This window comes from Gadus macrocephalus, chromosome 9 (assembly GCF_031168955.1).
Source record: "Gadus macrocephalus chromosome 9, ASM3116895v1".
Taxonomy (NCBI): domain Eukaryota; kingdom Metazoa; phylum Chordata; class Actinopteri; order Gadiformes; family Gadidae; genus Gadus; species Gadus macrocephalus.
The window spans coordinates 2542634-2568689 of record NC_082390.1 but is presented as its reverse complement, the minus strand read 5'-3'; the positions used below and the strand labels follow the sequence as shown (position 1 = coordinate 2568689).

General features: G+C 43.2%; 2 protein-coding genes across 6 annotated transcripts; both read right to left on the bottom strand.

Moving 5' to 3' along the window:
- Positions 1–2945: 2945 nt before the first annotated feature.
- Positions 2946–7166, bottom strand: LOC132464067 (aerolysin-like protein). 5 transcript variants are annotated; one of them, XM_060060235.1, is made up of 5 exons: positions 5948–6067; positions 5600–5618; positions 4529–5024; positions 3429–3887; positions 2947–3074 (listed from the first exon to the last, which is right to left on the bottom strand). In XM_060060235.1, exons 1-5 carry the CDS (start codon positions 5964–5966, stop codon positions 3063–3065), a joined length of 1005 nt encoding a protein of 334 aa, XP_059916218.1. In that variant the 5' UTR covers positions 5967–6067; the 3' UTR covers positions 2947–3062. The 5 variants fall into 5 exon arrangements, with proteins under 5 accessions (XP_059916219.1, XP_059916217.1, XP_059916220.1 ...); XM_060060236.1 differs by lacking the exon at positions 5948–6067 and adding an exon at positions 7032–7166 and having other exon boundaries at positions 2946–3887; XM_060060234.1 differs by having other exon boundaries at positions 2946–3887; positions 5948–6068.
- A 1252-nt stretch (positions 7167–8418) lies between these two features.
- On the bottom strand, positions 8419–12191 carry LOC132464072 (aerolysin-like protein). The gene is made up of 3 exons (XM_060060242.1): positions 12038–12191; positions 9654–10146; positions 8419–9000 (listed from the first exon to the last, which is right to left on the bottom strand). The coding sequence occupies exons 2-3, from the start codon at positions 10134–10136 to the stop codon at positions 8551–8553; spliced, it is 933 nt and encodes a 310-aa protein (XP_059916225.1). The 5' UTR covers positions 10137–10146; positions 12038–12191; the 3' UTR covers positions 8419–8550.
- Positions 12192–26056: the final 13865 nt, after the last annotated feature.

The following is a 26056-nucleotide window of genomic DNA, read 5'->3' as shown; positions in this document are numbered from 1 at the left end:
ACTTTGCAGAGTTGGTGTTTCCATTGCGACCAAAATTTGAGAGTGTGCGACCGAAATCTCCATCTGGTCGCGCATGTGCGACCAGTAAATTTGTCCCTTTTTTCAACGTGGAAGGGGCGCGTCGATGAATCCGGTATCTTTAGCAGGCCAATGAGTGTAAGGATATGGAATGTCAGTGGCTATTGTGTCGAGCCGGAGGGTCCTAGAGATTATCGAGCGAGCGTAAACGTCTGTGCGAAGGAGAAAGATTTCACAAACCTGCTACGTGCGTTTACAATGAGCAAGCAAACTATTGACTCGTTTTTCCGACCTTCGGCTAGTGTGCCAGTGCAAGTCAGTCCTGCACGGTTCTTATTTTACAAACCCTGCACCCGCCCGTACCCGCAATAGCCTACTTCAAAGCGCATCCGACCCGTGTTCCGACAGTAGCCCGACCAGACCCGCTATAAATTGATATCGACACCTGACCCGCACCCGATGGAGAATTAGAAACATTAGATGGGAATTACACTATCTGGTGTTTGGCGTGGTGCTTTAGATTGTTGTGCAAAAACAGCACATCATCCACTGTTGACGGTTTTAGTTGACTCCTCTGCTCCTGATTTACATATCCAGCACCGGTGAAGTCTCGCTCGCAATCGCAAAACCCGCGCCCGACCCGCGCTGTACAGGCGTCCGACCCGACTCGTTTCATCCAAATTGTGCGGGTCACCCGAACCAGTGCAGGACTCTGCTTCAGGTGCCATAAAGGGCTTTGCACACGGGAGGCATTTGTCGGGCCTGATAATGCATTCTCAATGGAGAGGCGAGCGGGCTCAGCGTCCTGACAAGCGGGCGCACTCCCGTGAAACTGTCGCTTCCGTACTTGTCGAACGCATGCATGCGCAAACCTGGAAACCGTTGGGATAGATGAGAATCACAATAAAATGTGACGGCACATTTGAAACAGCACATTGTAATTTCTGCATCTATTATCAAAATAGTTATTAGTAATAGAGTGAACATTTGTAGGAATGTGAATATTTGGTTGGCATGTTGATTAACGGTGTGTGCCCCCAAAATCACTGGTTCATTAGGACGCACACAGTGTGACTTTATTAGGGAAGCGTAATGCATTCACTTGAGAAAATAAATTCTGCTCTGCTTATCTGAATTAACGAGTTAAGTATCTCAGAATTCTGGGATAACAAGTTACGGTCAAGGGACCGCATAGCATGGGCTATACGCTGTCTTTACCGAAATTTAGCCTACGTGACGACTAATTGTTTCTGATGTTGTACAAGAAAACATTATCCCATGTGTGAATTAGGCCTATTATTTGGTCGTAAAAAGAGCCATCTGAAGTTTGAAATTCATGTGGTCATGCATCTGTCTCAGCGGAGACCGCCCTGTCAAAATATAAACTCAAAGAGCCATTTATCTGCTGGTATATTAGCAACAGTGGCAGAGAACCGCCCTGAAGACTTGCGTTTTCGAGTTTCACACTTGCCTTTCAGGCAGCTAAAATAGGGCCCTTAAAGTTACTTATCACTTAAAGTTTACGTTTAGGATGAACTGGGTAGAAGGGTGAAAACAAAGCAACCTACAAGTGAAACACATTTGTGGGAACATCTACAACAGTGTTGGGAAGAGCTTCCCAAGCAATATTTGATTTCCATTGTAGGAAGTTTGTTCGGCTGTTATGTCTGCAAAAGGTGGCTACTTTGATGATTCAAAAATTATGATACAAATTGTTTAACAAAAGGATTCCAGGATTTGGGTTTTTTGTCTACAAATGTTGATTTATTTTTTCATTTATCTTTGTTAATACTGTAATGATTGTGACAATATTGAAGATATCACTTGACTTACAGGTTACACAAAACGTACCCCCAAGTGGACAAATATTAAAATAGAACTTATTGCGAATATTCAATATTAAGATCTCCCCTTCCTCTTGAACACTTACTGTGAACTCTTTCCGTGTATTGGGGACTGAGGTCACCCTAGGTTAGGGAACCAACATGTTTTGTCCTATGAAGGTGTGCCTTCGGCTGTATTGCTGTTTTTCTGTTGGCAATATACTGTATCTTTGGAACAATTGTGTAATGAATTATCTTTGGCACTATTTAGAGCATTACCTGTCCCACATTTACTGAAGCGATTTAGCATAAACCTCAACTTTTAATGCAATTAGTGTGGTAGAAATTAACCTTACATTCTATGTTAAACTATGATTATTATTAGGCCTACATATCATACATATACTTTAATAGTGGAAAAGAGCTGATCACCTTTGGCCTAGATGTTATGTGACACCAGTGAGTGGGTCCAGGACATTCTCACCTGATGGGCCATGTGGCACATCAGTCAGAGAGTCCAGTCTACTCCCATTTTGATGTACTCTCTGAAGACAATGCTTACAGTCACACGTGTGCATCATCTCTGTTTGTATAAGGATAATGTATGTTCTAAGGTCACATTGGTAGCCAGAAGACATGAGAATATACTGACATCCACACAGTGTGACCCAGAAAAACATTCTATGCACATCAATATTTGATGAAAGTCCAACTTTGTATTGTGTAAAGGATTGGGGATATAAGGAGCTGAACGGGGTTCATTCAGGAGGGTGTATTCGCGAATACCATTCGGCTTTGTTGTCTCTCGTTTGCGGGTGGCAATAAACTCTCCATCTATACTTGACCTGGACTCTCCGATTCCTCTTTGCTTATAGCTAGTTGAAATGAATTAGATAAGTTGTTATTATTAATGCTACCACGTTAGCATCTGACTGAAAGTGTGCAGAAACGTATTTAAGGCTGTTGGACTGGAAAACTAAATTATTAACAGCATATAGAATATTTGAACTGAAATGATCCTTTACCAAACTGAAACGTTAAATAATGGGATCAGCTAGACAGACTCATTTTCATATTTTGTTTTACAAGCTCTAAGGATGGACATGGAAACCCAAGCAGGTTTATGATGATTTATTTATCTGTGACGGTCACTCTACATTAGCAATCAAACCAATGTTAAGCAATTAATATTAAAACTGCACAGTAAGATGTTGATGCATCTTATTCGACATCCTTCTGTTAAAAGGAGCTGCGGGTGCAGGCAGGCAGGTAGGACCCAAACGCAGACGGTTTCTCGAAAACTGCACTTTATTCAAGCCTAAGCGCTAAGGCACAAGAATCAGGAAACTCGGGAGACAACTCGGAACTCGGGAGGGAACAAGGAACACGGAACACGCAAGACTAACCACCAACACTAACCACAGCAAACCACGATAAACCACACACAACCACAATGACAGCACAAGGAACAAAGGAAAGACGAGGGCTTAAATAACAAACACAACGAGGAACAGCTGAGACACATTAGGGGAGGGAACAGTAATCAACACAGGAGGGAAACACAGGGAAACACACACACCCTGACACCTCCATATAATCGGACTCAGTGACTTTTGCTACCACTGCAGTGTAAGCCACACCATTGTAGCGGCCGGTGGTTTGGAAGTGCAGCTCGCAGCCATTCAGGCATGTGATCTTCACTTTGGCCGAGTAGGGGAGGTCGATGACTGCTCGTCCCACTGACACCTCAACTGTCACGGTCTTTCCTGCCGGGACCGTCACATTGAACTCATCTGATTCGGTTATGGTCTCAGAGGCGGTCATTGAGGAGTTCTGCTCCGCTCCCCTGGTCACGCAAAACCCACCAGACACCTCCACCATTCCCAGGATGTCTGCTTTAACAGACATGCTGACGGTGGACTCAATCTTAGTGGTGGTGCTCCAGGTGGTAGACTTGGTCACAGATCTGCTGTACGCACATTTATGCTCTTGAGCCACAGTACTGCCATTGTGATATGACACCGTTTTTATGCATTCTTTGTTTGCCTACAAACACAAAAGAAATAAATTGTGTTCAGGCAACACACAAATAATACTTAATAACCAGTACAGAAAATATAAACTTATTTATTTAGTCTAACGTTTAGACTTTAACACTTTATTAAACTCCCGGGGGAGAAATTCGAAAGATTTACGTGCTGACACTATTTTATTGACCTTATGTAATTAAACAAAAGACATAACCGTCAACCCCATATCAAATGATAATGTTTATATGCTGGACAGCACTCATCAAGTTGTCCTTTATTGAACGCAAAGTGGGCCAACAAGCATTTGATCAAAACAAATCTTTCTTCATTCTCCTTAAAAGAAAAACACCTTATTACAACTGCTGATATAGATAGGGCTTTATAAAATACATTTGATTGATTATATGCAAGAAAAATCTGCCCTATGAAAGATAGGTATAACACATCCTTTTGTTAGTGTTAGGAAAGAGGACTAAATGGTGCCAATTTCTGTCCTGGACACAACCTTCTACAAAAACAGGTGCTATTCATGCAGGAAAATAATCCCATTTCAATTGCTTTTCGGAGTTAATAAAGAAACACTAGTTAATTGAAATGTATTAACCCACTTAGCCTGCCATATTCAGACTCATGTCTTCCACACATAGCAGCACTCACCTGGGGTGTGTACACGGCCAGGCTGGGATAGGTCATGTCGCTTAGCACAGACGACTGGATGGCATTTATGAAGCGGAATCCCATTTTGTCGATGTCATGACCAAATCTCCCCTCCAACCCCAGGCAGACTCCAGACCCCACATCGATAGAGAACTCGGTGACCAGCGGCCATTCAGTCATGATCGCTGAGAACTGGCGTCCAGAACTCGTCCCGAACCTGATGCCACCCAGACGTGTCCCGACACCGTTATCCCACAGGGACAGCTCGGTGATGCGCTCGTGCGGGCTGAACGTAAACTCTTTGTGAAAAGTGTCTGACCGTCCAAAGGTCCCCACACGCCCGTCGGTCAGTTCTGCCCGCACAGCTTTGATCTGCCAGCCACCCACTGCCACTCCTATCTTCTTGAGGGTGGCGCCATTGTGGAGGCCATGGAAAGCAAATGAATCGCCTCCATCTCCACCGATGTCATTCATTGTAGTCCCCGTCGTCAATGACCTGAAACAGAAATGTAAATCAATATATTCATGCATCCTCCCAATGCTTGACAAGAGATGCAGACATTTCGAGCTGTGAAAGGAAATCAAGGAACAAGATTCAAGGCAGAAACGTATGGGCAACCAAAGCTGGCGGTGAATTCATACAAAATAATACTTTGTTAAAAGTATTTTCTTTAAAAGAAAGTAAGAATAAGTGGATCATTATTATGAAATATTTGTCACCACATTACCTTTAACAATAATGCAAATAATGTTATTTATTTACTCATCAATTGCCTTAATAATTATTTCCTAATGGTGATGCATTTCTAAATTATCCAGGATATTAGATTATTATAAAATGGGGGTCATGGGAAAGGAAATACAATGCCTGAAGCACCTTATACAATTATGGAAAAGGTCATTCTGCAACATATACCGTCTATAGTATATATAATATATATATATATACTGTATAAAGTATATACAGTTTATGGCAGCATTATTGTGTTATTAAAGGGACACTTCACCCATTTGCATTAAGCTTTGTATTGTTAGAAACCCAGTAGGGGTGCAACGGATCACAAAACTCACGGTTCGCATCGTATCACGGCTTTTGAGTCACGGGTCGGATCATTTTCGGATCAACAGCAACAAAGAAGATGACAATACAAATGTGAGTATAAATATCTTCAAATGTGTAAAAACTAAATAAAGTGAAAAATATGGTAATATTCCTGCTTCCTTTAAGCATATCTAAAATAATAGCTTCTGTCCACATAAAATAAAAACTTGACTACAACCAAACATAAACTGCCAATTTGCTGCTTCTGGTTCTGGTCCGGTTTCCGTTTCAATGGGATTTACAAAACGCCAAATAAAACACGACAAACTATATTTCGCTACGATACTTGATTAGGAACATCAACGAACACTACTAACCACTCTGTGAGTTGCCCATGTTTTATAACCTGAAACAGAAATGTAAATCAATATATTCATGCGTAGTGGTATGAGGCAACGCTGCTACTAATAGACACAGGCTTCTGTTTCACCACGCCCTCTCCGGCTCGTTCGCCAATCATTGCTTGTCGAGGGGATAAAATTAGGCCGTGCCCTTCCTCCTGAACTCTCGCTTCCTGCCTCTTTAGGCCCGTCCAGTGGACGGGCCTCATGAAACGTCAAAGCCTCTCAGCCAGATGAACCACCAAAGTGGTTCGTGCTCGAAGCTTCAAATGAGTACGCTAGGGACATCTAGTGGTGAATGAAATTATGACAACCCAACCCAAAATTTGATTTTTGCTTCGTGTGCCGATGCAACATTAAATCTTTTGAGAATTGAAGTGATTTCAGTGATACATGTGTGTGAGTGTGCCATTCATAAAATGGCACAGAGCTCATGCTAGAAAATAAATCATAATAAGTCAGCTGTCAGGAGCAAAGTGACAGGGACACAACAACACTGAGCTAGGAGGAGCTGGGGATTGAACTAGCAACCTACAGCGTTTTACTAAAACTCAAACCGTTACTATAATAGATCTGCCGAGATCCTCATCGCAATTGGGGCAATGTATTGGGGTCGTTTACCGCCGCTGACCAGAGCATAGGTGAGTCATGGTGAGCTTTTGGTTGTTAATTGCCTGTTAGTCTGGTGCTAAGCTCACTTTGCGCTCCTCTCCCTTTAACAGTCTGCTTGTCGCATGGTGCGTGGTGGCTGTCTCCCCCGCTACGCCGATCCTCTTCACCCCTCTCCCTCTTTAGAAGGGACGCAAAATAACCGGACTGAGAACCGGGGTTATGAACGCATAACCGGGAGCTGAGCCTTCCTGGTTATCTACTACATCATTGCTATATTATCATTGCTTCGCTGCCACTTCCGCCGACTTGGTTCGGGGCTCTGTCTGCTGCCCCTGGTCGGCTTGCCTCCTGCTGTTAGCCCGGTGTCCCGCTGCTGCTGTGCGTGGTGCGGTGTGTGCGTGTGTTGCTGCCGCTCGGGTGGGCCGCTGCGAGCTCCGCCGGGACTCACCCCTGGTTTGGACTGTGTGTGCGTCATGCAAACTTGAAACTGATCCTACTAAGTTCTTTTTAAGTCTGACTGTTTTTTTATCAGATAAAAAAAACCCTGCTGTGAAGAACTGTTAGATTCCCAACCGGCTGTTTCCCAAGTGCGCATGAACGGTCGCTGTCGGGAACACGCGTGAGCGTCATCACTGGCAAGCCGGCTCGTCATCACCAGGAGAGTGAACGGCTGTTTGTGATGTCATAATGAGGAGAGCGTCTCTAAGGACCTCGACTGGCCACCGGTTTATTAGGACGCGCCAGTGTGACTTTATTAGGGAAGCGTAATGCATTCACTTGAGAAAATAAATTCTGCTCTGCTTATCTGAATTAACGAGTTAAGTATCTCAGAATTCTGGGATAACAAGTTACGGTCAAGGGACCGCATTGCATGGGCTATACGCTGTCTTTGTCGAAATTTAGCCTACATGACGACTAATTGTTTCTGAAGTTGTACAAGAAAACATTATCCCTTGTGTGATAATATTATTTGGCCGTAAAAAGAGCCATCTGAAGTTTGAAATTCATGTGGTCATGTATGTCTCAGCGGAGACTGCAACCGCGCTGTCAAAATATAAACTCAAGTTCAAATGCGCTGGCACTTAAAGGAAATGGTAGATGGCACTGTCATTGGTTAATTGCATTTGATTTATTGGTTTATCCAAAACACACCTATGGGTAATGAAGAACAACCCATTTTGTAATGTATATTTGTGAAGCACTTTGAGTCTGCCTTGTGTATGAAAAGTGCTATATAAATAAAGTTGCCTTGCCTTGCCTTTGTTAATACTGTAATGATTATATGACAATATTGAAGATATCACTTGACTTACAGGTTACACAAAACGTACCCCCAAGTGGACAAATATTAAAGTAGAACTTATTGCGAATATTCAATATTAAGATCTCCCCTTCCTCTTGAACACTTGCTGAGAACTCTTTCCGTGTATTGGGGACCAAGGTCACCTTAGGTTAGGGAACCAACATGTTTTGTCCTATGAAGGTGTGCCTTCGGCTGTATTGCTGTTTTTCTGTTGGCAATGTACTGTATCTTTGGAACAATTGTGTAATGAATTATCTTTGGCACTATTTAGATTATTACCTGTCCAACATTTACTGAAGCGATTTAGCATAAACCTCAACTTTTAAAGCAATTAGCATCTTACTGGAAGTGTGCAGAAACATATTATCTTTCCAGGCTGTTGGACTGGAAAACTAAATTATTAACAGCATATAGAATATTTGAATTCAAATTATCACTTGCTAAACTGAAACGTTAAATAATGGGATCAGCTAGACAGACTCATTTTCAAATTTTGTTGAACAAGCTCTAAGGATGAACACGGAAACACAAGCAGGTTTATGATTATGATTTATTTATCTGCGACAGTCACTCTACATTAGCAATCAAACCAATGTTATGCAATCAATATTAAAACTGTATACAGTAAGATGTTGATGCATCTTATTCGATTTTCTTCACATATTTAAGACTCAGTGGTTTTTACATCCACTGCAGTGTAAGCCACACCATTGTAGTTGCCGGTGGTTTGGAACTGCAGCTCTCTGCCATTCAGGCATGTGATCTTCAATGTGGCCGAGTAGGGGAGGTCGATGACTGCTCGTCCCACTGACGCCTCAACTTTCACAATCTTTCCTGCCGGGACCGTCACAGTGACCTCATCTGATTCGGTTATGGTCTCTTCTTTGGTCATTGAGGAGGTCTGCTCCGCTCCCAGGGTCAAGCTAAACACATCAGACACCTCCACCAGTTCCGGGATCCCTGCTGTAACAGTCAGGCTGACGGTGGACTCAATCTTATTGGTGGTGCTCCAGGTGGTAGACTTGGTCACAGAACTGCTGTACGTAAATTTATCCTCTTGATCTGCAGTAGTGCCGTTTTTATATTTCAGCGACTTTATATATTCTTTGTTTACCTACATACCCCACACACAGACACAGAAAAACACAACAAATATGGATATTGTTCAGGAAGCACACAAAATAATTCTTAATAACCAGTACAGAAAATATAAACTAATTTATTTTGTCTAAGATTTAGACTTTAACACTTTATTAATCCCCCGTGGAGAAATTCAAAAGAAGTGGTGACACTATTTTATTGACCTAATGTAATTAAACAAAAGACATAACTGTCAACCCCATATCAAATAAAATGTTTATACAGTGGACAGGACTAATCGTGTTGTCTTAATGGAAGGCAAAGTGGGCCAACACGCATTTGATCAGAACAAATCTTTCCTCATTCTTCTTAAAAAAAACCTTGTGACAACTGCTGATATGAAAAGGGCTTTATAAAATACATTTGATTGATTATATAAGAGTAATCTGCCCTCTGAAAGATAAGTGTAAGACATGCTTTGTTAGTGATAGGAAAGGGGACTAAAAGGTGCCAATTTCTGTCCTGGACCCTAACCCCACCTACTACAAAAACAGGTGCTATTCATGCAGGAAAATTATCCCACTTCAATTGCTTTTCGGAATTAATAAAGAAACACTTGTTAATATGCATTGGCCCACTTATCCTGCCATATTCAGACTCATGTCTTCCACACATAGCAGCACTCACCTGGGGTGTGTACACGGCCAGGCTGGGATAGGTCATGTCGGTTAGCACAGACGACTTGATGGCATTGATGAAGAGGAATCCCATTGAGTCGATGTCTGAGCCAGCTCTCCCCTCCAACCCCAGGCAGACTCCAGACCCCACATCGATGGAGTACTCGGTCTTCAGGCCCCAGTCACTCATGTACTCGAAGAATTCGCGTCCAGAACTCGTCCAGAACCTGATGCCACCCAGACGTGTCCCGGCACCGTTCCCCCACAGGGACAGCTTGGTGATGCGTTCGCCAAGTTCAAACGTAAACTCACTGAAAGTGACTGCATTTCCAAAGGTCTGCACACACCCTTCGGTCAGTTCTGCCCGCACAGCTTTGATCTGTGAGCCGCCCACTGCCACACCGATCTTCTTCAGGGTGGCGCCATTGTCACGGCCGGTGAACTCAAATCCTACGCCTTTCCGTCCACCGATGATTTCCAGTGTAGTCGCCATGATTAATAACCTGAAACAGAAATGTACATCAATATATTCATGCATCCTCAAAATGCTCGACAAAAGATGCAGACATTTCAAACTGTAAAAGTAAATCACAGGACAAGATCCAAGGGCGAAAACTTACGGACAACCAAAGCAGGCGGTGTTTATGTATAAAATAATACAAAAATTAAAGGGGTTGGCGTTAGCACTATGCCATTTCCAATGCTAGCACCTAGTATGAATATTACCGTAGGCCTACATGTATAAACATTACCAGGCCATTGAATAACACACACACACACACACACACACACACACACACACACACACACACACATTGTGTGTGTGCGTTATTATTATTATTATTATTATTATTACCACACACACACACACACACACACACACACACAGTGTGTGTGGTAATAGTGTGTGTGTGGTAATCGGGAGAATTCCCGGTGGGCCCTTAACGTTTTGGGGCTGCCGGGCTGATTAATGCGGGATAACAATATTGTGTTTATAAAAGTTCCTTGCTGCGCCGTCAGCCAGAGCTGTGCGCTCGCAGCCTCTGACTCACTGTCTGAGTCCCACATACAAACACACACAAGCGCTCACAAACTGTTAACGTCGCAACCAAGTCTTTATTAGCAGAGGGGAGTAAATGAGCGGCCCCTCCCTGTGCCCCCTCCCCCGCCAAGTGGTACAACCCAGGTAGGCCTTGAGCTGCTATTGGTCAGAAAGCTAATGACGTAACAGCTATGACAACATTGAACTCTGCTGCAGCTCGTAGAGAGTGGAATGCCTCGTTTCCACATGCGTATGTTTTTCGTATCCGTGCTTCCGTAAATTTACGGAAGGAGTCGCTAGTGTTTTACGTACGGACATGAATTTATTTACGGACAAAAGATGGGGGAGCGTATGATAATGGCCGTTTATAGGAGAACGGTACTTTGGAACATGAGGATCGACATATACAGAGATAAAAAATAAAAATAAAACGGACTTGGAAAGAGATCGGTGAGGAGTTTGGCCTGCCAGGTACTTAGATGTTTTGTGAAAAACATAAAAACTTTCATACGGTATCTCCGTAAAACGACGGCGAAAGTTAAATTTTTTGAACGTATATTACGGACATACCGGACAGAAATCTTACGGAGGGGAGGAGTCTCGGAGGAAAAACGGACATTACGGAGAATCACATAGGAATGAATGGACTTTCGGTCGGAGACGGTTGGATCGCATACGAGAATGTACGTATGTGGAAACGAGGCGGAAGGGTTATCCTGGGAACGGTTAGTTCCCAGGGCAGAGAAAAAAACAGCTACAGGTGTGCGTGTGCACACTGCACAATGTTATAAGTGCAACAAAGGATAGGATGCAGTTTCTAGGAACAAGTTGTAATATTACAGGAAATTACGGGACAAATGTTGGAGAAATATAGGAAAATACATGCTATAATATGTAGGCCACAGAATCCACTTGTGATTTTTTCAGAAACTAGAGTTGGGTAGTGGCTCCTACATATTAAAAGCATCCTGGGGGGAACGGGTTAATATTAATTACATATAAATGATTATTTTGCTACAAATTGTGTTTTTATTTCTCTAGAAGTGTTACACTGTTTATTAAGAAGGCATTATCGCTTTTAGAAGTGGATTAGTCAATTTAAGTGAAATCGAAATCATAGTTTTTAACGCATAGCCTTGGTGCCCTGGCATGTGGCCTTGTTGAGGCCATCCAGTTTAATTGCTAGCTCTAAAAATAATTCCACAGGTCTGGACCTTGGTGACATCAGAGCTGGCTACGGGCATGTATACGCATATGAGGCAGAACTATATATTAGATTAGAAGCTAGTCAGGATTACCCAGAGATCAAAAATCCCATAGATCCCGGTTAGACCACCCTCGATCCTCCTTACCTGTCCTGGTGGCTCCGCTCTGGTCTTTCTTCCCTTTCCAGGAACCAATGGAATCGTCAGTATGGATCTGACCTCACTGTAGAGAGCCCCTTGAGAGTCGTCTCTTATAGCCGACCCTAACCACGCCCCTCTGACCAGACTACAGATGCCCTAACCCTAACCCTGACCCTACAGAGGGATGTCACCAGAGATGCTTGTTGAGATAAGTTATGGCAAGATAGGGGAAGTTGTTTCCCAAGTTAACAGTTTGCTAACTTCTGTTTTGGCACCACAAAATGTGGATCAAGATACTTGTCGAGGTCAGGCCTGCAGAGTCCCAACCAGCTTCCCACAACACAACAAGTGACTCAAGAGTCACTTGTTGTGGAGTTCACAGAGACACAGAATTCACCACAGCCGCTTCTCCTCCCGTACTCTGCTAAAACACCTGTCTTACGCACTCAGGGCCGGCGATCGGCATAGGTGACCTATAGGCGATCGTCTGGGCGGCAAATGTGTTGGTGCCCTCTGGTGGCACCCTTAATTTTATTAATTTATTAATTTATATGGATCAAGTGAAATAAAACACGCTTGCTAAACATGTTCCCAAATGGAACGGACAAGGGAGGGAACGGGGGACTAACTGCTAGTGCGAATTGAAACTCTCACTGTGGTGTGCAGGGCAACGCGATATTGTGGTGAGCAGCGCGGGAAGGACGAGATGGGAGCCCAGGTCAAGCGGTTATGCAACTCTCGCGCCCTTTACACCGCACGGCTACGAGAGTTGCCTTTAATGAACACACACATCAAAACACACTCAAAAACCAAACTCCAAAACACAGCCTACAGGTTGAAGCAGAATTGCCATCGGCATTGCCATCAGTGGTTGCATTGACGGTTTTAGTCGCTATAATGTTTGGATGGAGGCCTACACCACAAACAATGACCCCAGGGTTATTGCCGACCACCTCGTGTCATCCGCTGCACGCTTGGGAGGATGCCCGGAGCGTCTGCGTGCTGACAGAGAAACGGAAAATGGACACGTTGAGATTAAACTCGAAATGTCGAAAATAAAGTGGAAACATCATATCGACTTTATTCTCGACGTGTCCATTTTCCGTTCCTCTGTCGGCACGCAGACGCTACGGGCATCCTGCCAAGCGTGCAGCGGATGACACGAGGTGGTCGGCAATAACCCTGGGGTCATTGTTTGTGGTGTAGGCTAGGGCTGTCACTTTTTCCAAAAATGAAATTTGAACGAATTTCGAATGTCCATAATTAATTAGAATACATTCGACCCCCCCCCCATAGAACACGACAACAGTCTTGATTTTTTTATGTTGCTCTTTTTATTTCTTGTGGAAATCACGTATACCTACTGAATTCATAACAGCACAGGATAAAAACACATCTTTGATAACACATTTGTAAACACAACAAGAGGAAGCTCCGACACACAAGTGCGGCTGTCTTTTACACATTAACAATAACTCGCGCGGCTGTACACTCTGTGCTGCTCCGCTCGGCAGTTGTTCCTCTGCTGCTACATTTCGGTGGTAAGCTAGCAGATGAGTGCGCAAATTTGATGTTGTCGATAAGTACGACAGCTCTCTTTTACAAAGACGACAAACGGCCTTGTCTTTGTTTGTGACTTTTCCACCCACGGTGTAAAAGCCAAAATGCTTCCATACGCTGCTTTTTAAATGTGATGGTGTCGTTATGGTCCGCTCAGCATTGTACTCCTCGCAATTCTCAATTTTTTTTTATAGCAATTTTTTAATAGCCGTATCTCGGTTCGCGTTCTCTTCAGTTACGTTTTGTTTCAAAGCCCTCTTGGCCTATCTGTATCGAATGTTGATTCAACATTCGATACAGATAGCCAGGCCAAAAGGGTCGGCAACAGGTCAAACTGATATAAAATTTTAGCGCGCCCTCTGCTGGATCGAAAGCAGACTACTTAAAATGGTCTGAAGTTCTTATGAGACGGCAGCACACACAGTTTGAATGGAGAATTACACTTCGAATTCGAACTTTTCACCCCACCTTCGAACGAATATTCGAACTTCGAATAAAAAGTGACAGCCCTAGTGTAGACCTCCATCCAAACAATATAGCGACTAAAACCTTCAATGCAACCACTGATGGCAATGCCGTATGGCTTTAGTTTATCGTACCGATCCATATGAGTGCATTTCGGACCTTTGCTGTGATATTGCCTGCGCCTCAGACGCCGGGCTCGCCTTTGCTCCACACCCTCAGGATCAAGCAACTTGATAAATTGTCTTACTGTATTTTGCGACACACAACATAACCTTTATTTATTGCACGGAGGTGCAACCATCTGTATCTTTGCATCTGCCCATTTCCCATGTTAAACCCGATTCTGAAATACAATTTTGCCAAATTATCCACACAAGCCATTGAATTCAGTGCAGGCCCTTGGAGCGGTTGCTATCCCTCCCAACTAATTTCAACTTTATTCTCGACATTTCGAGTTTAATCTCGACATGTCGAGATTAAAGTCGACATGACATTTCAACTTTATTCTCGACATTTCGAGTTTAATGTCGAAATGTTGACTTTAAAATCGAAGCGTCGACTTTAATCTCGTCATGGCAAAAAAAAAATATGTCTCCATGTGTGGCCCTAATACTCCGTCGTAATTTATAAGTGCCATTCAAAGCCAAGATATTTAACTAAGGCATAATGGCGTCATTGGACTATCAAATGAACTCAAATGAACACCCTGACCAACTGAAACAAATTCAAGACAAGAAACAATACAAAGATATTCAATAGAAGAAGGGTCAAACATCTCGACAAATATCAGCAGAAGGGATTATTTTAAGGTACACACCTTAAAATAATCTGGAACTAGGAAACTACTTGTGTGCTCACGTTTCGCTCCACCTAAATGGTTCAGCAGAAGCTTGGCAACTCCATATAAACCATTTGCAACGCACGCATTGGCTCACTCAGTACATTCCCACTTCCCTTGGTCACTGTAAAGGCCAATTTCCACCAGAACCGTCACGGCAGAGAAGCGGCTGTGTTCCGTACTGCAATCCAGGCGCGTGCCGTCCATATCATAGATCTATAGACAGGGCCGTTTCTAGCTGTTTGGAGGGCCTATGCAAGATACTATTTTTTTTTCTATTTTTTTTTTTCCTCCTGCGTGAAGATTTGAATGTCCCTTTGTCTAAGAGAGAAGGCCAACATTCCAACCGTATGTTGTTTGCATGGGGTAGGCACCAGAACATAATAATAAATCAAGGGATAGCCCCTTCCATTAAAGTTACAAGAAGAATTTGGGAACAAAGACAGAGCTCGGAGTACAGAGCAGGGCATAGCGACATGGGGGCCAGGGGGGGTCGTGTCGTGTCGTCCCCCCCCCCTGGTCCGAGGTTGGGCATCCGGTTGCGCATTAAGTGTCACACATGTGTCAAACATCCCTTTTTTTTTTTAAATACATGCATTATTAGTTAGATCTAACTTTGACTTTTTTTTTTTTTAAGTGTTATATTTTGACATTATGAATAAATATTGCACTTAAAATAGCAACCCCCCCCACCACCCCGTTGACAATCGAGGCACCCCCCCCACCCACCACCACCACCCCGTTGACAATCGAGTCCCCCCCCCCCCCCCCCTTGACAATCGAGTCCCCGTTGACAATCAAGTGCACCCCAAATATAAGACCAACGATCGCTTCGAGCGCAGCAATCGCTTCCCTGTCGTCATTGTGTTAAACCAGCCAATAGTGCGCAAGGGAGAAAAGCAAGATTGGTGATTGGCTCCAGTAAAAGGGGATCGGAAACAGAAAGAAATGTATTGCCCCTCTCCAGCCCCCACTGCAGAGGGAATTTAAATCGCCGGCTGAAAGGGCTGGGGGTACCCAGTCTAAAGGCTGATTCATATTACTCCGTAAAGTGCCGTACGTAGACCCGGAGAGCCTGTCGGAGAGCCTGTCTGAGAGCCTCTCTGTAGCTCTACATGCGAATCAAATATTTTTTGACTAGCCGTCGACGCAACGGAGACGGCAAGCGCTGTGATTGGTCCTCTGACAAAATCTTTTCCGGAATCACTTCTCCGGTTTGACTTTGCACCTTATTTACTTTGTTCATTGTTTACTTTGCACATTAAGGACTAATAAAACAACAAATAAGATTTGTAAAGCTTTGGACGTTTATTTACAACACTATTTACATAGTTTGTAGTCAGCATATATGATCGATCAGGCGGCGAATTGCACGGATTAGGATTACGGACACATGGTAATATAAACACCGGCCTTAACACTGTAATCTATCTAAACTATAACCGCATTTCACGTTAATCGCATCGTTTGCTGCATTACCAACATTGTCTATGCTGACTAACTGTCCGTCCACACCAGAAGCGAATTGAGCGACCAAATCGCCGGAAGTCATTCACTTTCTATGGGCAAGAGCGACCAAAGCGACCAAAGCGACCAACGCTACCAGCGGCCAAAGTTGAGCGACCAGAGCGTCAAAAAGAAGTTGAAAACTTTTTAACTTTATGCAAATGACTATTATTCGCTTCAGCGACCAAACACTGACAGCCAATCGGAATGTAGACGCTCTTCGCTTGCGTGGATCCCAGGGAACATCGGCAGGCACTTTGGTTCCTACCTACCTTTATTCACTCACTGAACAAAATGTCGGCTGAAATATTAATCGCGGCTGTAACTGGGCACCCGGTGTTGTACGAACCCACCCTTTTTCAGTTCAGAGATCGAAACGCCATAGTGGTTTGGATATCAAGTGATGATAAGCGGGAGTATTTATAGGCTACATCTAGAACGTTCGTATTTAAGCGGGAATCATTATAATTTGCTCTACATGCCACCAATCTAACCAACCAATCACGTGTAGCATGCTTTAAACAAAACCGTCACATAAACAAACTAATCGACAAGACGAGGGATAAAAGACAAGGGATATATCTCTTGTCTTTTATCCCTCTATTCCCCACTATTCACGGAGCCTGAGGTGAATAATTTTTAATTAAATAGTCTAGATAGATAGATAGTCAAGTCTTTATTAATACCAAACGACACAAATCGTCGGGAATCCATTTAGGTGGTTCGTCCCACACAGGACAGTAGCCTACAAGACCACACAGAACAAGTCTGACTGGACATACACACAATACATCACATTAAAACTAGACACGCGTTGATAGATAGATAGACAGAAAGACCTAGATAGATAGATATGTTCCATTATTTGCCTTGCGGAGCCAACCAGTCCTGTGCACGTATGCAAATTAGCCATGTGCGCTAACGTCTATTTGTTTTGAATGCGACGAATGAGATCAGATGAAACATATTTCAACTACTACAGCACGCAGGGTTTTTTGTTCTCGGTTGTAATTAGCCTACATTTTAGGATTTTTTTTATATTGGGGGGAATCACTGTCCTACTTGTTGTCGAAGCACTTTATCGAACAAGCAAAACCGTCTCGGCAATATGGCCAAGGTGTATGGGAGAGTTCACTATTTGATGTGGCTGTCTGTAGGGCCTACTAAACGCATACGGCTCCTTTAAATGCGTCTGCATAATTGAATTGTACGTCATGAGCGACTTGAGCGACCAAAGCGAACAGAAAAATTCGCAGCGAAAATTCGCAGCGACCAAAGCGTCTTTGACGCTTTGGTCGCTCCTGGTGTGGACGTACAGTAAGGGTGTGGGATGTTCAACATCAATAAGGTTGAGTTCATGAGGATAACATTATATTTTCTGAGTCAACAATCATTTTGGGCAGGTGTACTTTATGTACTCCTTGCAATACATAAAGGTTTTGTGTCGCAAAATACAGCAAGACAATTTATCAAGTTGCTTGATCCTGAGGGTGTGGAGCAAAGGCGAGCCCGGCGTCTGAGGCGCAGGCAATATCACAGCAAAGGTCCGAAATGCACTCTGGCATATGGATGGGTACGATAAAAGCCATACGGCATTGCCATCAGTGGTTGCATTAACGGTTTTAGTCGTTTAGGGTTATTCGTTTAGGGTTATTGCCGACCACCTCGTGTCATCCGCTGCACGCTTGGCAGGATGCCCGGAGCGTCTGCGTGCCGACAGAGGAACGGAAAATGGACACGTCGAGATTAAAGTCGAAATGTCGAAAATAAACTTCAAACATCATATCGACTTTAATCTCGACGTGTCCATTTTCCGTTCCTCTGTCGGCACGCAGACGCTCCGGGCATCCTGCCAAGCGTGCAGCGGATGACACGAGGTGGTCGGCAATAACCTTGGGGTCATTGTTTGTGGTGTAGGCCTCCATCCAAACAATACAGCGTCTAAAACCGTCATTGCAACCATTGATGGCAATGCCGTATGGCTTTAGTTTATCGTACCCATCCATATGCCAGAGTGCATTTGGGGGCCCTATGCGAGAAACTATTTTGGGGCCCCTATTTTTCAAATTCTGAGGTAGAGATTCCTATCTTTTTCATATATTCTGTGACGATGCATCAGTCTGTTACATTTTAAGAGGAAAGCAGGCTAGAGTATGTAACACTTCATTGGATTAGCAGATTAAGAATTCTTTATGCAACAATATTCTGGGCCAGATTACTAGGTTAGACTATGGAGAAAGATGGATAATTAATGAGACGACACAGTTTAGTTTGAAGACTTATTATTCAGAAGTTGTTTCTTTAAACAGTACAAAACAAACTTAACCTTATACTTCATAAATCACATAAACGACATAACCTTGGGCCCAAGTAGGAAATAAAAGAGAGTCAAAGAAAATGTAACCCGGGATTGTGATTGTCTCTTGTGTGTTGTGATTGTTCCGTTTTGGATTCTCGCACGATATGCGGAATAGTAGTGGCCGTGCGGATCCTACCACTCAGTTGATAACTCACAACCGGTCCAAAGAATTTGAAAATGTTCATCCCAATGAATCATGGTTCAATGGTAGCTCGCCATCTTTGGACGGGATCGGTCAGTGTGGAATCAAGCGTCAAAAGAAAGACCTTACCAAAAGTATTTTCACAAGAGAACTGCGTCGCTCTGATGGTTCATTCGTTTGTATCTGGGTTTGGTTATCTGACTAAATGAATAGCACAGTGGCTTGTTCTGGCTCGGAGCATGAACACATGCATTCTCAGGGGCGTAGCTTGGGCCGGGGCTTCCGGGGCGGGGCCCTGGGTGTCCGGGGGGCCCGGCCGCGTGGGCCCCGCCTAGCCCCCGTCGGGCCCCCGCGCGGACGCGGCCGCCCGTCGGTCGCCGTGCTGGCGGCGGTGTGAAAGCAGCATAAGATGTCTGGAGTGAATGTAAAAAGGAACTGACCGCATTATATAGACTCTCTTCTCTCATAACATCACAGTCAGGGTGGCATATATATTTTATCTTCCTCTGCCTTAATGTATGTAATTTGGTAACAGTAGTGATATTTTGGCCAGGAATAAAAAAAGTATATACAATCGCACATAGGCTATTTCATTTATCAACTTCAACAAGGAAATTTAACATTCAACATCAATCCAACCTCCAGCTTTCCTCGTGAGTGCCCGGATTGTTTACATGATGTGGGCGCATCTGTCTGCGTCACACAAATACCCGGCGCATTTACTGACGCACATGACGTTTAAAAATGTTCAGCGTAGTGTCCGAATCCTCGTTTGTTCGTTCCCTATATAGTGTACTATCATGAACACTATATAAGGAATAGTGAGTGAGTGTATAGCGAACGACTTCGAACACAGCTAGTGTCTCCAACTCTTAACATATTGTTAAAAGCTAAAAAGTGGTACTAAAAAATGTAAAGAGAAGAAAGACCTGGATGCGCGCAATTCGAAATGTTTGCACAGCGTTTTTCCTGTACCTCACCATACCAGTGACAGTAGCCACGGCAGAGCGGTCATTTTCCAAGCTCAAATTGATAAAGACTGCCCTAAGGAGCGCCATGGCACAGTAGCGATTGAGTGTATTGGCCATACTCTCAATCGAGAATGAAAGAGCAAGGAAATTGGATTTCACCTCTATTATCAACGAGTTCGCTGAACAGAAGGCACGCAGAGTTAACTTCTGAACGGGTAAGAGCAGTTGTTATTTTATTATTGGTTATGGCCGCTGTGCCATGTAGGAGTATGTTACCATTGGCCATTTTGATTAGGCCATAGTTGTGCTGTTTGGGAAATGTAGTTGTGTGGTCAGCTGAATGGAGTATTTATGTTTTGTTTTTGATAGTAGGCAGTGTGTTGCAAATACAGTGTACGTGGTCCTAATAATGTTTCTGTGATTTTGACATGTGATCTAGGGATGCTAAGTCTCTGTCCATGGTTCTGATGATGATTTTGCGTTCTCTCGTTGTGGCGGCTGTTGGCCTAGGCCCTATGGGGGAGTGGATGCATTCGCGTGTGTGTTTGTGTTTGTTTGGGGGGGGGGGGTTTGGGGGAGTGGGTTGGGGCCCAGCACGATCTTGCCCCGAGGCCTTGCACAACTAAGCTACGCCACTGGTGTGTATGCATTGTTTGATGAACATAAAGTGTTTGGGCTAATTGTTCTGTGGTGTTTGATGTGTGACACATCATGTTATATTGATGTGTCACCTATCCCAGTGGGCTCTCCCAATCGGCCCTGATTGGTAGGCCTATTTAATGGGGAGCCATGGTGAGGGAAAAAGGTTGGGCGTTAGTTATGTAACAGCTTGCCGAGAGGCTGTATTCTTTTGTGTGACTTTTTGTACTTTTTGGCACAGTCAATAAACCGGCACCATTTTTGCAGCCTTCAACTCTCTGGGCCGACTCCTGCTTTGGACCAACTGACTTCTTGGTTGCGTCCCGTCCCGCATGTGAGTTGGGGGTTCAATACCTCATTCTCACATATGTTTAAATTCTTTTTTTGTGCATAGTCCCATAGAATAAATGATGTTTTCGTTATCCTATATAGAGCCCTGTATATCTAGGAGAGGGTCCTCTTCCAGCGAGCCCACCATGTTGCACTAACATGTTTCAACATGGCCTAGAACGAACATACGACTATAGAGAGGACATCAATTAAATTAACACTATCTTACGAATAAGATATGAACAGACTAAATAACTAAACCTAAATTAAAAATATTTTCTAAATAAAACATAACAGAAAATGGTTGTCAACTGAGCACCATTGGGTTAAGTTCCAAGCTTTTGGGGGTTGAGCTGTCTGTACATTATGTCCCAAGTGAAAGACTACAGGCCGGAATACATCCATCAATACCACACCAATGGAAGACCAACTTCACACCAAACGGATATAGATCCATCATCCTATAAAAAAACGTATATCACGACATCCCGAGGATTTGTCCTGCAAAGAGCAAACGACTAAATCTATGAAGCCTATTATCCACAACTTATTAGGCTCTGATTTTTGATAATCTTTTCCATAATTAAGACAGATTAATTGTTCTATAACCTCACAAAAGTCTACTTTGGTAAAAGTATAAGGACTTAATTATCGTGCCAAAGAGTTGAAGATCAGTTTATATTTTTTTATGGCCAGTATTAAACATAAACATAAAACAACATTTACATGTAACCAACCATTATAACTTCCTGTTATATTATTATTAATCTCAATCCAAGGGAAAATTATGCTTTTTGTTACGTGTGTGTGTTTTTCCTCTGCTGTTTTGTGTGCTGTTCCAGGTACCACCCTCCCCATCGGACTGATCAGACACACCTGCAGCCCCTCAGCAATCACGTGGAATGCTATAAAGCTGCAGGGATGAAAGCAGACGTGGCCAGTGGGCCAGATAGGCGAACAGAGTTGGGGTCGCTCGCGAGTCAGAGCTACGTGGGCTCTTCGTCGTGGCATTGCTCCCTCAGTGGAGGGATAGTGTTGTTGGTTGCTCCCTCAGTGGAGGGATATTGTTATTGGTTCTTTCTGTGTTAATATAGGACTCAGTTATGCAATAAATGGTATATTGGTTGAAATCCTGCTACTCTCGTCTGTTCATTAATCACCCGGTTTTATATTAATTGTTGCCCCCCCCTTCCCCCTGGACACCAACGGGGTGGGTCGTAACACTTTTATACAAATTCGTTAAAGCAGAATGTGGGAACTGATGTAAAGGAGGCCTGTTTGATTGAACGTTTAAAGGCCAATCAAGGTGAGTAAGCTTCGCTTGAGTCATACAGTGTAGAGACATTGCCATCTGATGGTTAAAACTGCAACCACAACCAGGACTGAAATCTGGGGAGGAAGAGTGTTTATTTAATTTATGTTTCTGAAATGAATAGTGTTAAAGGGACACTGTGTAAAAATTACTCCCATCTAGTGGTACAATTGTATATTGCATTCAAACTAATAGTGCTCGCTTATTCAAAAACTACGGTGGGCAGTATGTCCCAAGAAGCTGTGTCATGACATCCAATACTACCTCATCGAGTCATTCGAGTGATGACTCGATGATTTCAAAACAAATTTCAAACTGCATTGAATCATTAGTGTAAGCTAATGATGTATGAGTAATTACTAGGGATGAGTCGGTCGCGACCGATTCGTCACAACGAACGAATCCCGAACGTGAACGACAAGAACTGGTTCCCCAAAACAAGAACTGGTTCTTTGATTATTTTTTTCTAACATAAACCAAAAATATGTTCACGTAAATAAAATATTAGAGCTGTCAGTTAAACGCGTTATTAACGGTGTTAACGCAAACCAATTTTAACGGCGTTAAAAAAATTATCGCGCGATTAACGCAATTGTTATATAAAAATAAAAAAAATAATAATAATTTTCTTTGGCTCAAAACAAAGAAGCAGTAGCCTGACTGCTATGTTCAAATGACATTTGTTCAAAGCAGTCGTTTAATTGCACTATAGGCACTTTTTTTGTATCGTCCTGTTTTGATCAGTATATGCCAATGTTGTTATCAATAAAAAATCATTTGCACAAGGCAAGCCGATGCACTTCACCATGTTGATAAGAGAATTCAAATGTGAAGAATTATGGGACAAAAAAATCAAGGGATATTTAGCATAGAAAAAGAATGTGCGATTAATCCCGATTAATCGTGAGTTAACTATGACATCAATGCGATTAATCACGATTAAATATTTTAATCGCTTGACAGCTCTATAAAATATACAAACGAACAGAGCTTCGTCTCCCCGCGGCTTATATTGATTGAGTCTACAACGTTTTCAAAGATTCAGCCAATGAGAGGTAGCAATGGTGTTGCAATGGCACCTGGGTAAACAAATGACAAGGCGGTACCGTTGAATATGCGCGCTTTCTCTGTCTGACGTATCTTGGGTCATACCATTCGATGTGGGGCCACTCATATATCCCCCTACATTTTTTCGAAAATAGACTTGACCCCCATCTGTTTATTGGATAAACGCATTTCCCAATCCCAGGAGTTTTGATCCATTCTACGTCAATTTAAGAACAAACAAAGAAATTAAACTGCAGTTCGTATTTTTTATTTATGACCGTGAAAGTTCTGTAATGCCTGAACAATGAAGAATTAAATGTTAAGTAAAATACAATTATAAATGTAAAACCATGAATGAAATATAGAGTAAGCAAGTGGTATAAATATTGGTGGGATGTTTGGTTATACCATATGGTATATCTTCTCGATTTCCACGGGGTTTAGAGCCAAGAAGTGTGTTTAAATTATGTGTGTTTAAGAAGTTAAAATTATGCTCACGGCCGTCTCGCGGGGGGGGGGGGGGCAGACACCAAATGACGTAATCTGACGTAACGAACGAATCAAAACGAACGAATCAAATAAACGAATCGTTATAGTGAACTGAACTGAAAGAACTAGTTCCCGGAAAAGAATCATTTTGCCCATCCCTAGTAATTACTCCTCGAACAAGATAGTGAATTATTTCAGTCATCCTTCACGCTGGCTCAGAGTGAAAACGCGTTTGCATTTCCTGTACCACGTAGTGCTTTTTGTCCTTCATGGAAGCCTCCATGAAGCTTACCCGTCCTATGTAACTACCAAGCCCCCAGGAACACTGCATATTTCCGCAATCCACCAGTGCTCAGCGGCCAAGCCTGGTATTGCAGCTGTTTAAGCGGGCTGTGGACTAGCGGTGGATTCAATGATTCGTTTCCATGACCCAGTTCGCGTGATTCAGTTCGCCACGAGGAGTCGTTCGCGAATCGTTCGTTCGTTCAGTCGAGTTTCCGGTAGCACTAACTCCACTGAGTCTGACTGACTCAGCTGAGAACCGTGCAATGGGGTCCATTCCATGTTGCGATCTACCGCTACCGGAAACCAGGCTGAACGAACATACGATTCGTGAACGACTCCTCCCAGTTCAGTCGAGTTTCCGGTGAATCGATTCACCGGAAACTCGACTGAACGTGGAGGAGTCGTTCGCGATTCAGCCTAGTTTCCGGTAACGGTGAATCGCATCATGGAATGCACGCCATAGCACGGTTCTCAACTGAGTCAATGAGACTCAGTGGAGTTAGTGCTACCGGAAACTCGTTCTTCGTTCAGTCGAGTTTCCGGTGAATTGAATGGTGAACGAGACGACCGAACAAATGAGAGAGACGAACCGGTTCGGGTCGTTCGTTCTAAAGACTCGTTAATTCGAACCGGTTCGCGAACGAACGAGCCAACACTACTGTGGACGGGTCCCTCAAATCATGGGACCCAGAAGTAGATATCTCCGTTCACTCCAATACAAGTGTGGAACAGGAATGTGTCTCCGCAAAAAATGTCTGGATATCAATCAAAGGCTCATAATTACCTTCATGCCATGTCCTAAAAAAAATTCGTTTTTTCTTTTCAAAACGCCACCTCAAGCGTTTTATTAGCCGATATCTCAAATATTTTTTGCTCCATTTATTCAAAAGATCCAAAGACAAAGAACAGGTGCATTACGGTATCATTTTATATTGTTGTTGGACCGGAGTGGGGGGGTGGGCACGCATGCGTTCTATATTTCTGCATCCGGTACGTCATGAAATAGGGCGTAGCCATAGACCCATGATGCGGAACCATATCGCTCCTTGGTGTAGCCCTGCGCCACTGAGCAGTTTACATAGGAATGAATAGGCGCCATTTTGATATCCGTTGTCCATTCTATAGCTGTGTTCGAAATCGTTCCCTATCATGGATGTAGTGCACTAAATAGGGTGCACGCCATTTTGTAGGGTGTTCGAATTCTCAGTGGTCCACTATACAGGGCACTATATATAGTGGACTTAAAATAGGGTACATACGATGTACCCTACATGTTACTCCCGTATACCACAATGCAATGCGGTCGTGTTTTTCCGGAGGAGAAGAAGAAGCTGAATAACCGCGAAAACGAATACATTTAATGATGGAGTCTCCGGCTTTCGTATAGAATTTGGTATTTGGTATTTAACATAGAAAATGTAACATTCAAAATTAGTTAAAAAAAACTTGAAAAAGGAAATGTAACATTCAACATCAATACAACCTCCAGCTTTCCTCGTGAGTCCCCGGTTTGTTTACATGATGTGGGCGCATCTGTCTGTGTCACACAAATACCCGGCGCATTTACTGACGCAAATGACGTTTAGAAATGTTCAGCGTAGTGTCCGAATTCTCGTTCCCTATTCCCTATATAGTGCACTATATCATGTACACTATATAGGGAATAGGGAACTCTTCTTCTTCTTGGGGTTTTACGGCAGTTGGCATCCACAACTTGGTGCATTACCGCCCTCTTCTGATCCAGTTAATGAATCAAAACAAAAATATCCAAACACTCACTCATTCACACCTTCTTTCTACTCTATATCCTATCATATAACCCTGTTTCTCTCAAAAAGCCAAACAATACTTTTATACAATTCCTCTTCATCAATCTTAAAATATTTTCCAAAGTATACTCCTGCATACCCAATTCTCTCAATTGATTTTTCATACTTTCCCTCTCCATCCCATAACCACTACAAGTTCATTAAAACATGTTCCACTGTCTCCTCTACCTGGCACCCCTCACATAATCCAGTGGGGTGTTTTCCTATCAAATTCATTGTTTTATTTAGTGCACTGTGAGTCTGTGCCCCAACC

Coding starts and splice junctions, on each gene's coding strand:
- LOC132464067 (XM_060060234.1), bottom strand. Junction 3,888..4,528: donor TGGCCGTGTACACACCCCAG/GTGAGTGCTGCT, acceptor TTGTGTTTGTAG/GCAAACAAAGAATGCATAAA.
- LOC132464072 (XM_060060242.1), bottom strand. CDS start 10,136: ATGGCGACTACACTGGAAATCATCGGTGGACGGAAAGGCGTAGGATTT. Junction 9,001..9,653: donor TGGCCGTGTACACACCCCAG/GTGAGTGCTGCT, acceptor TGGGGTATGTAG/GTAAACAAAGAATATATAAA.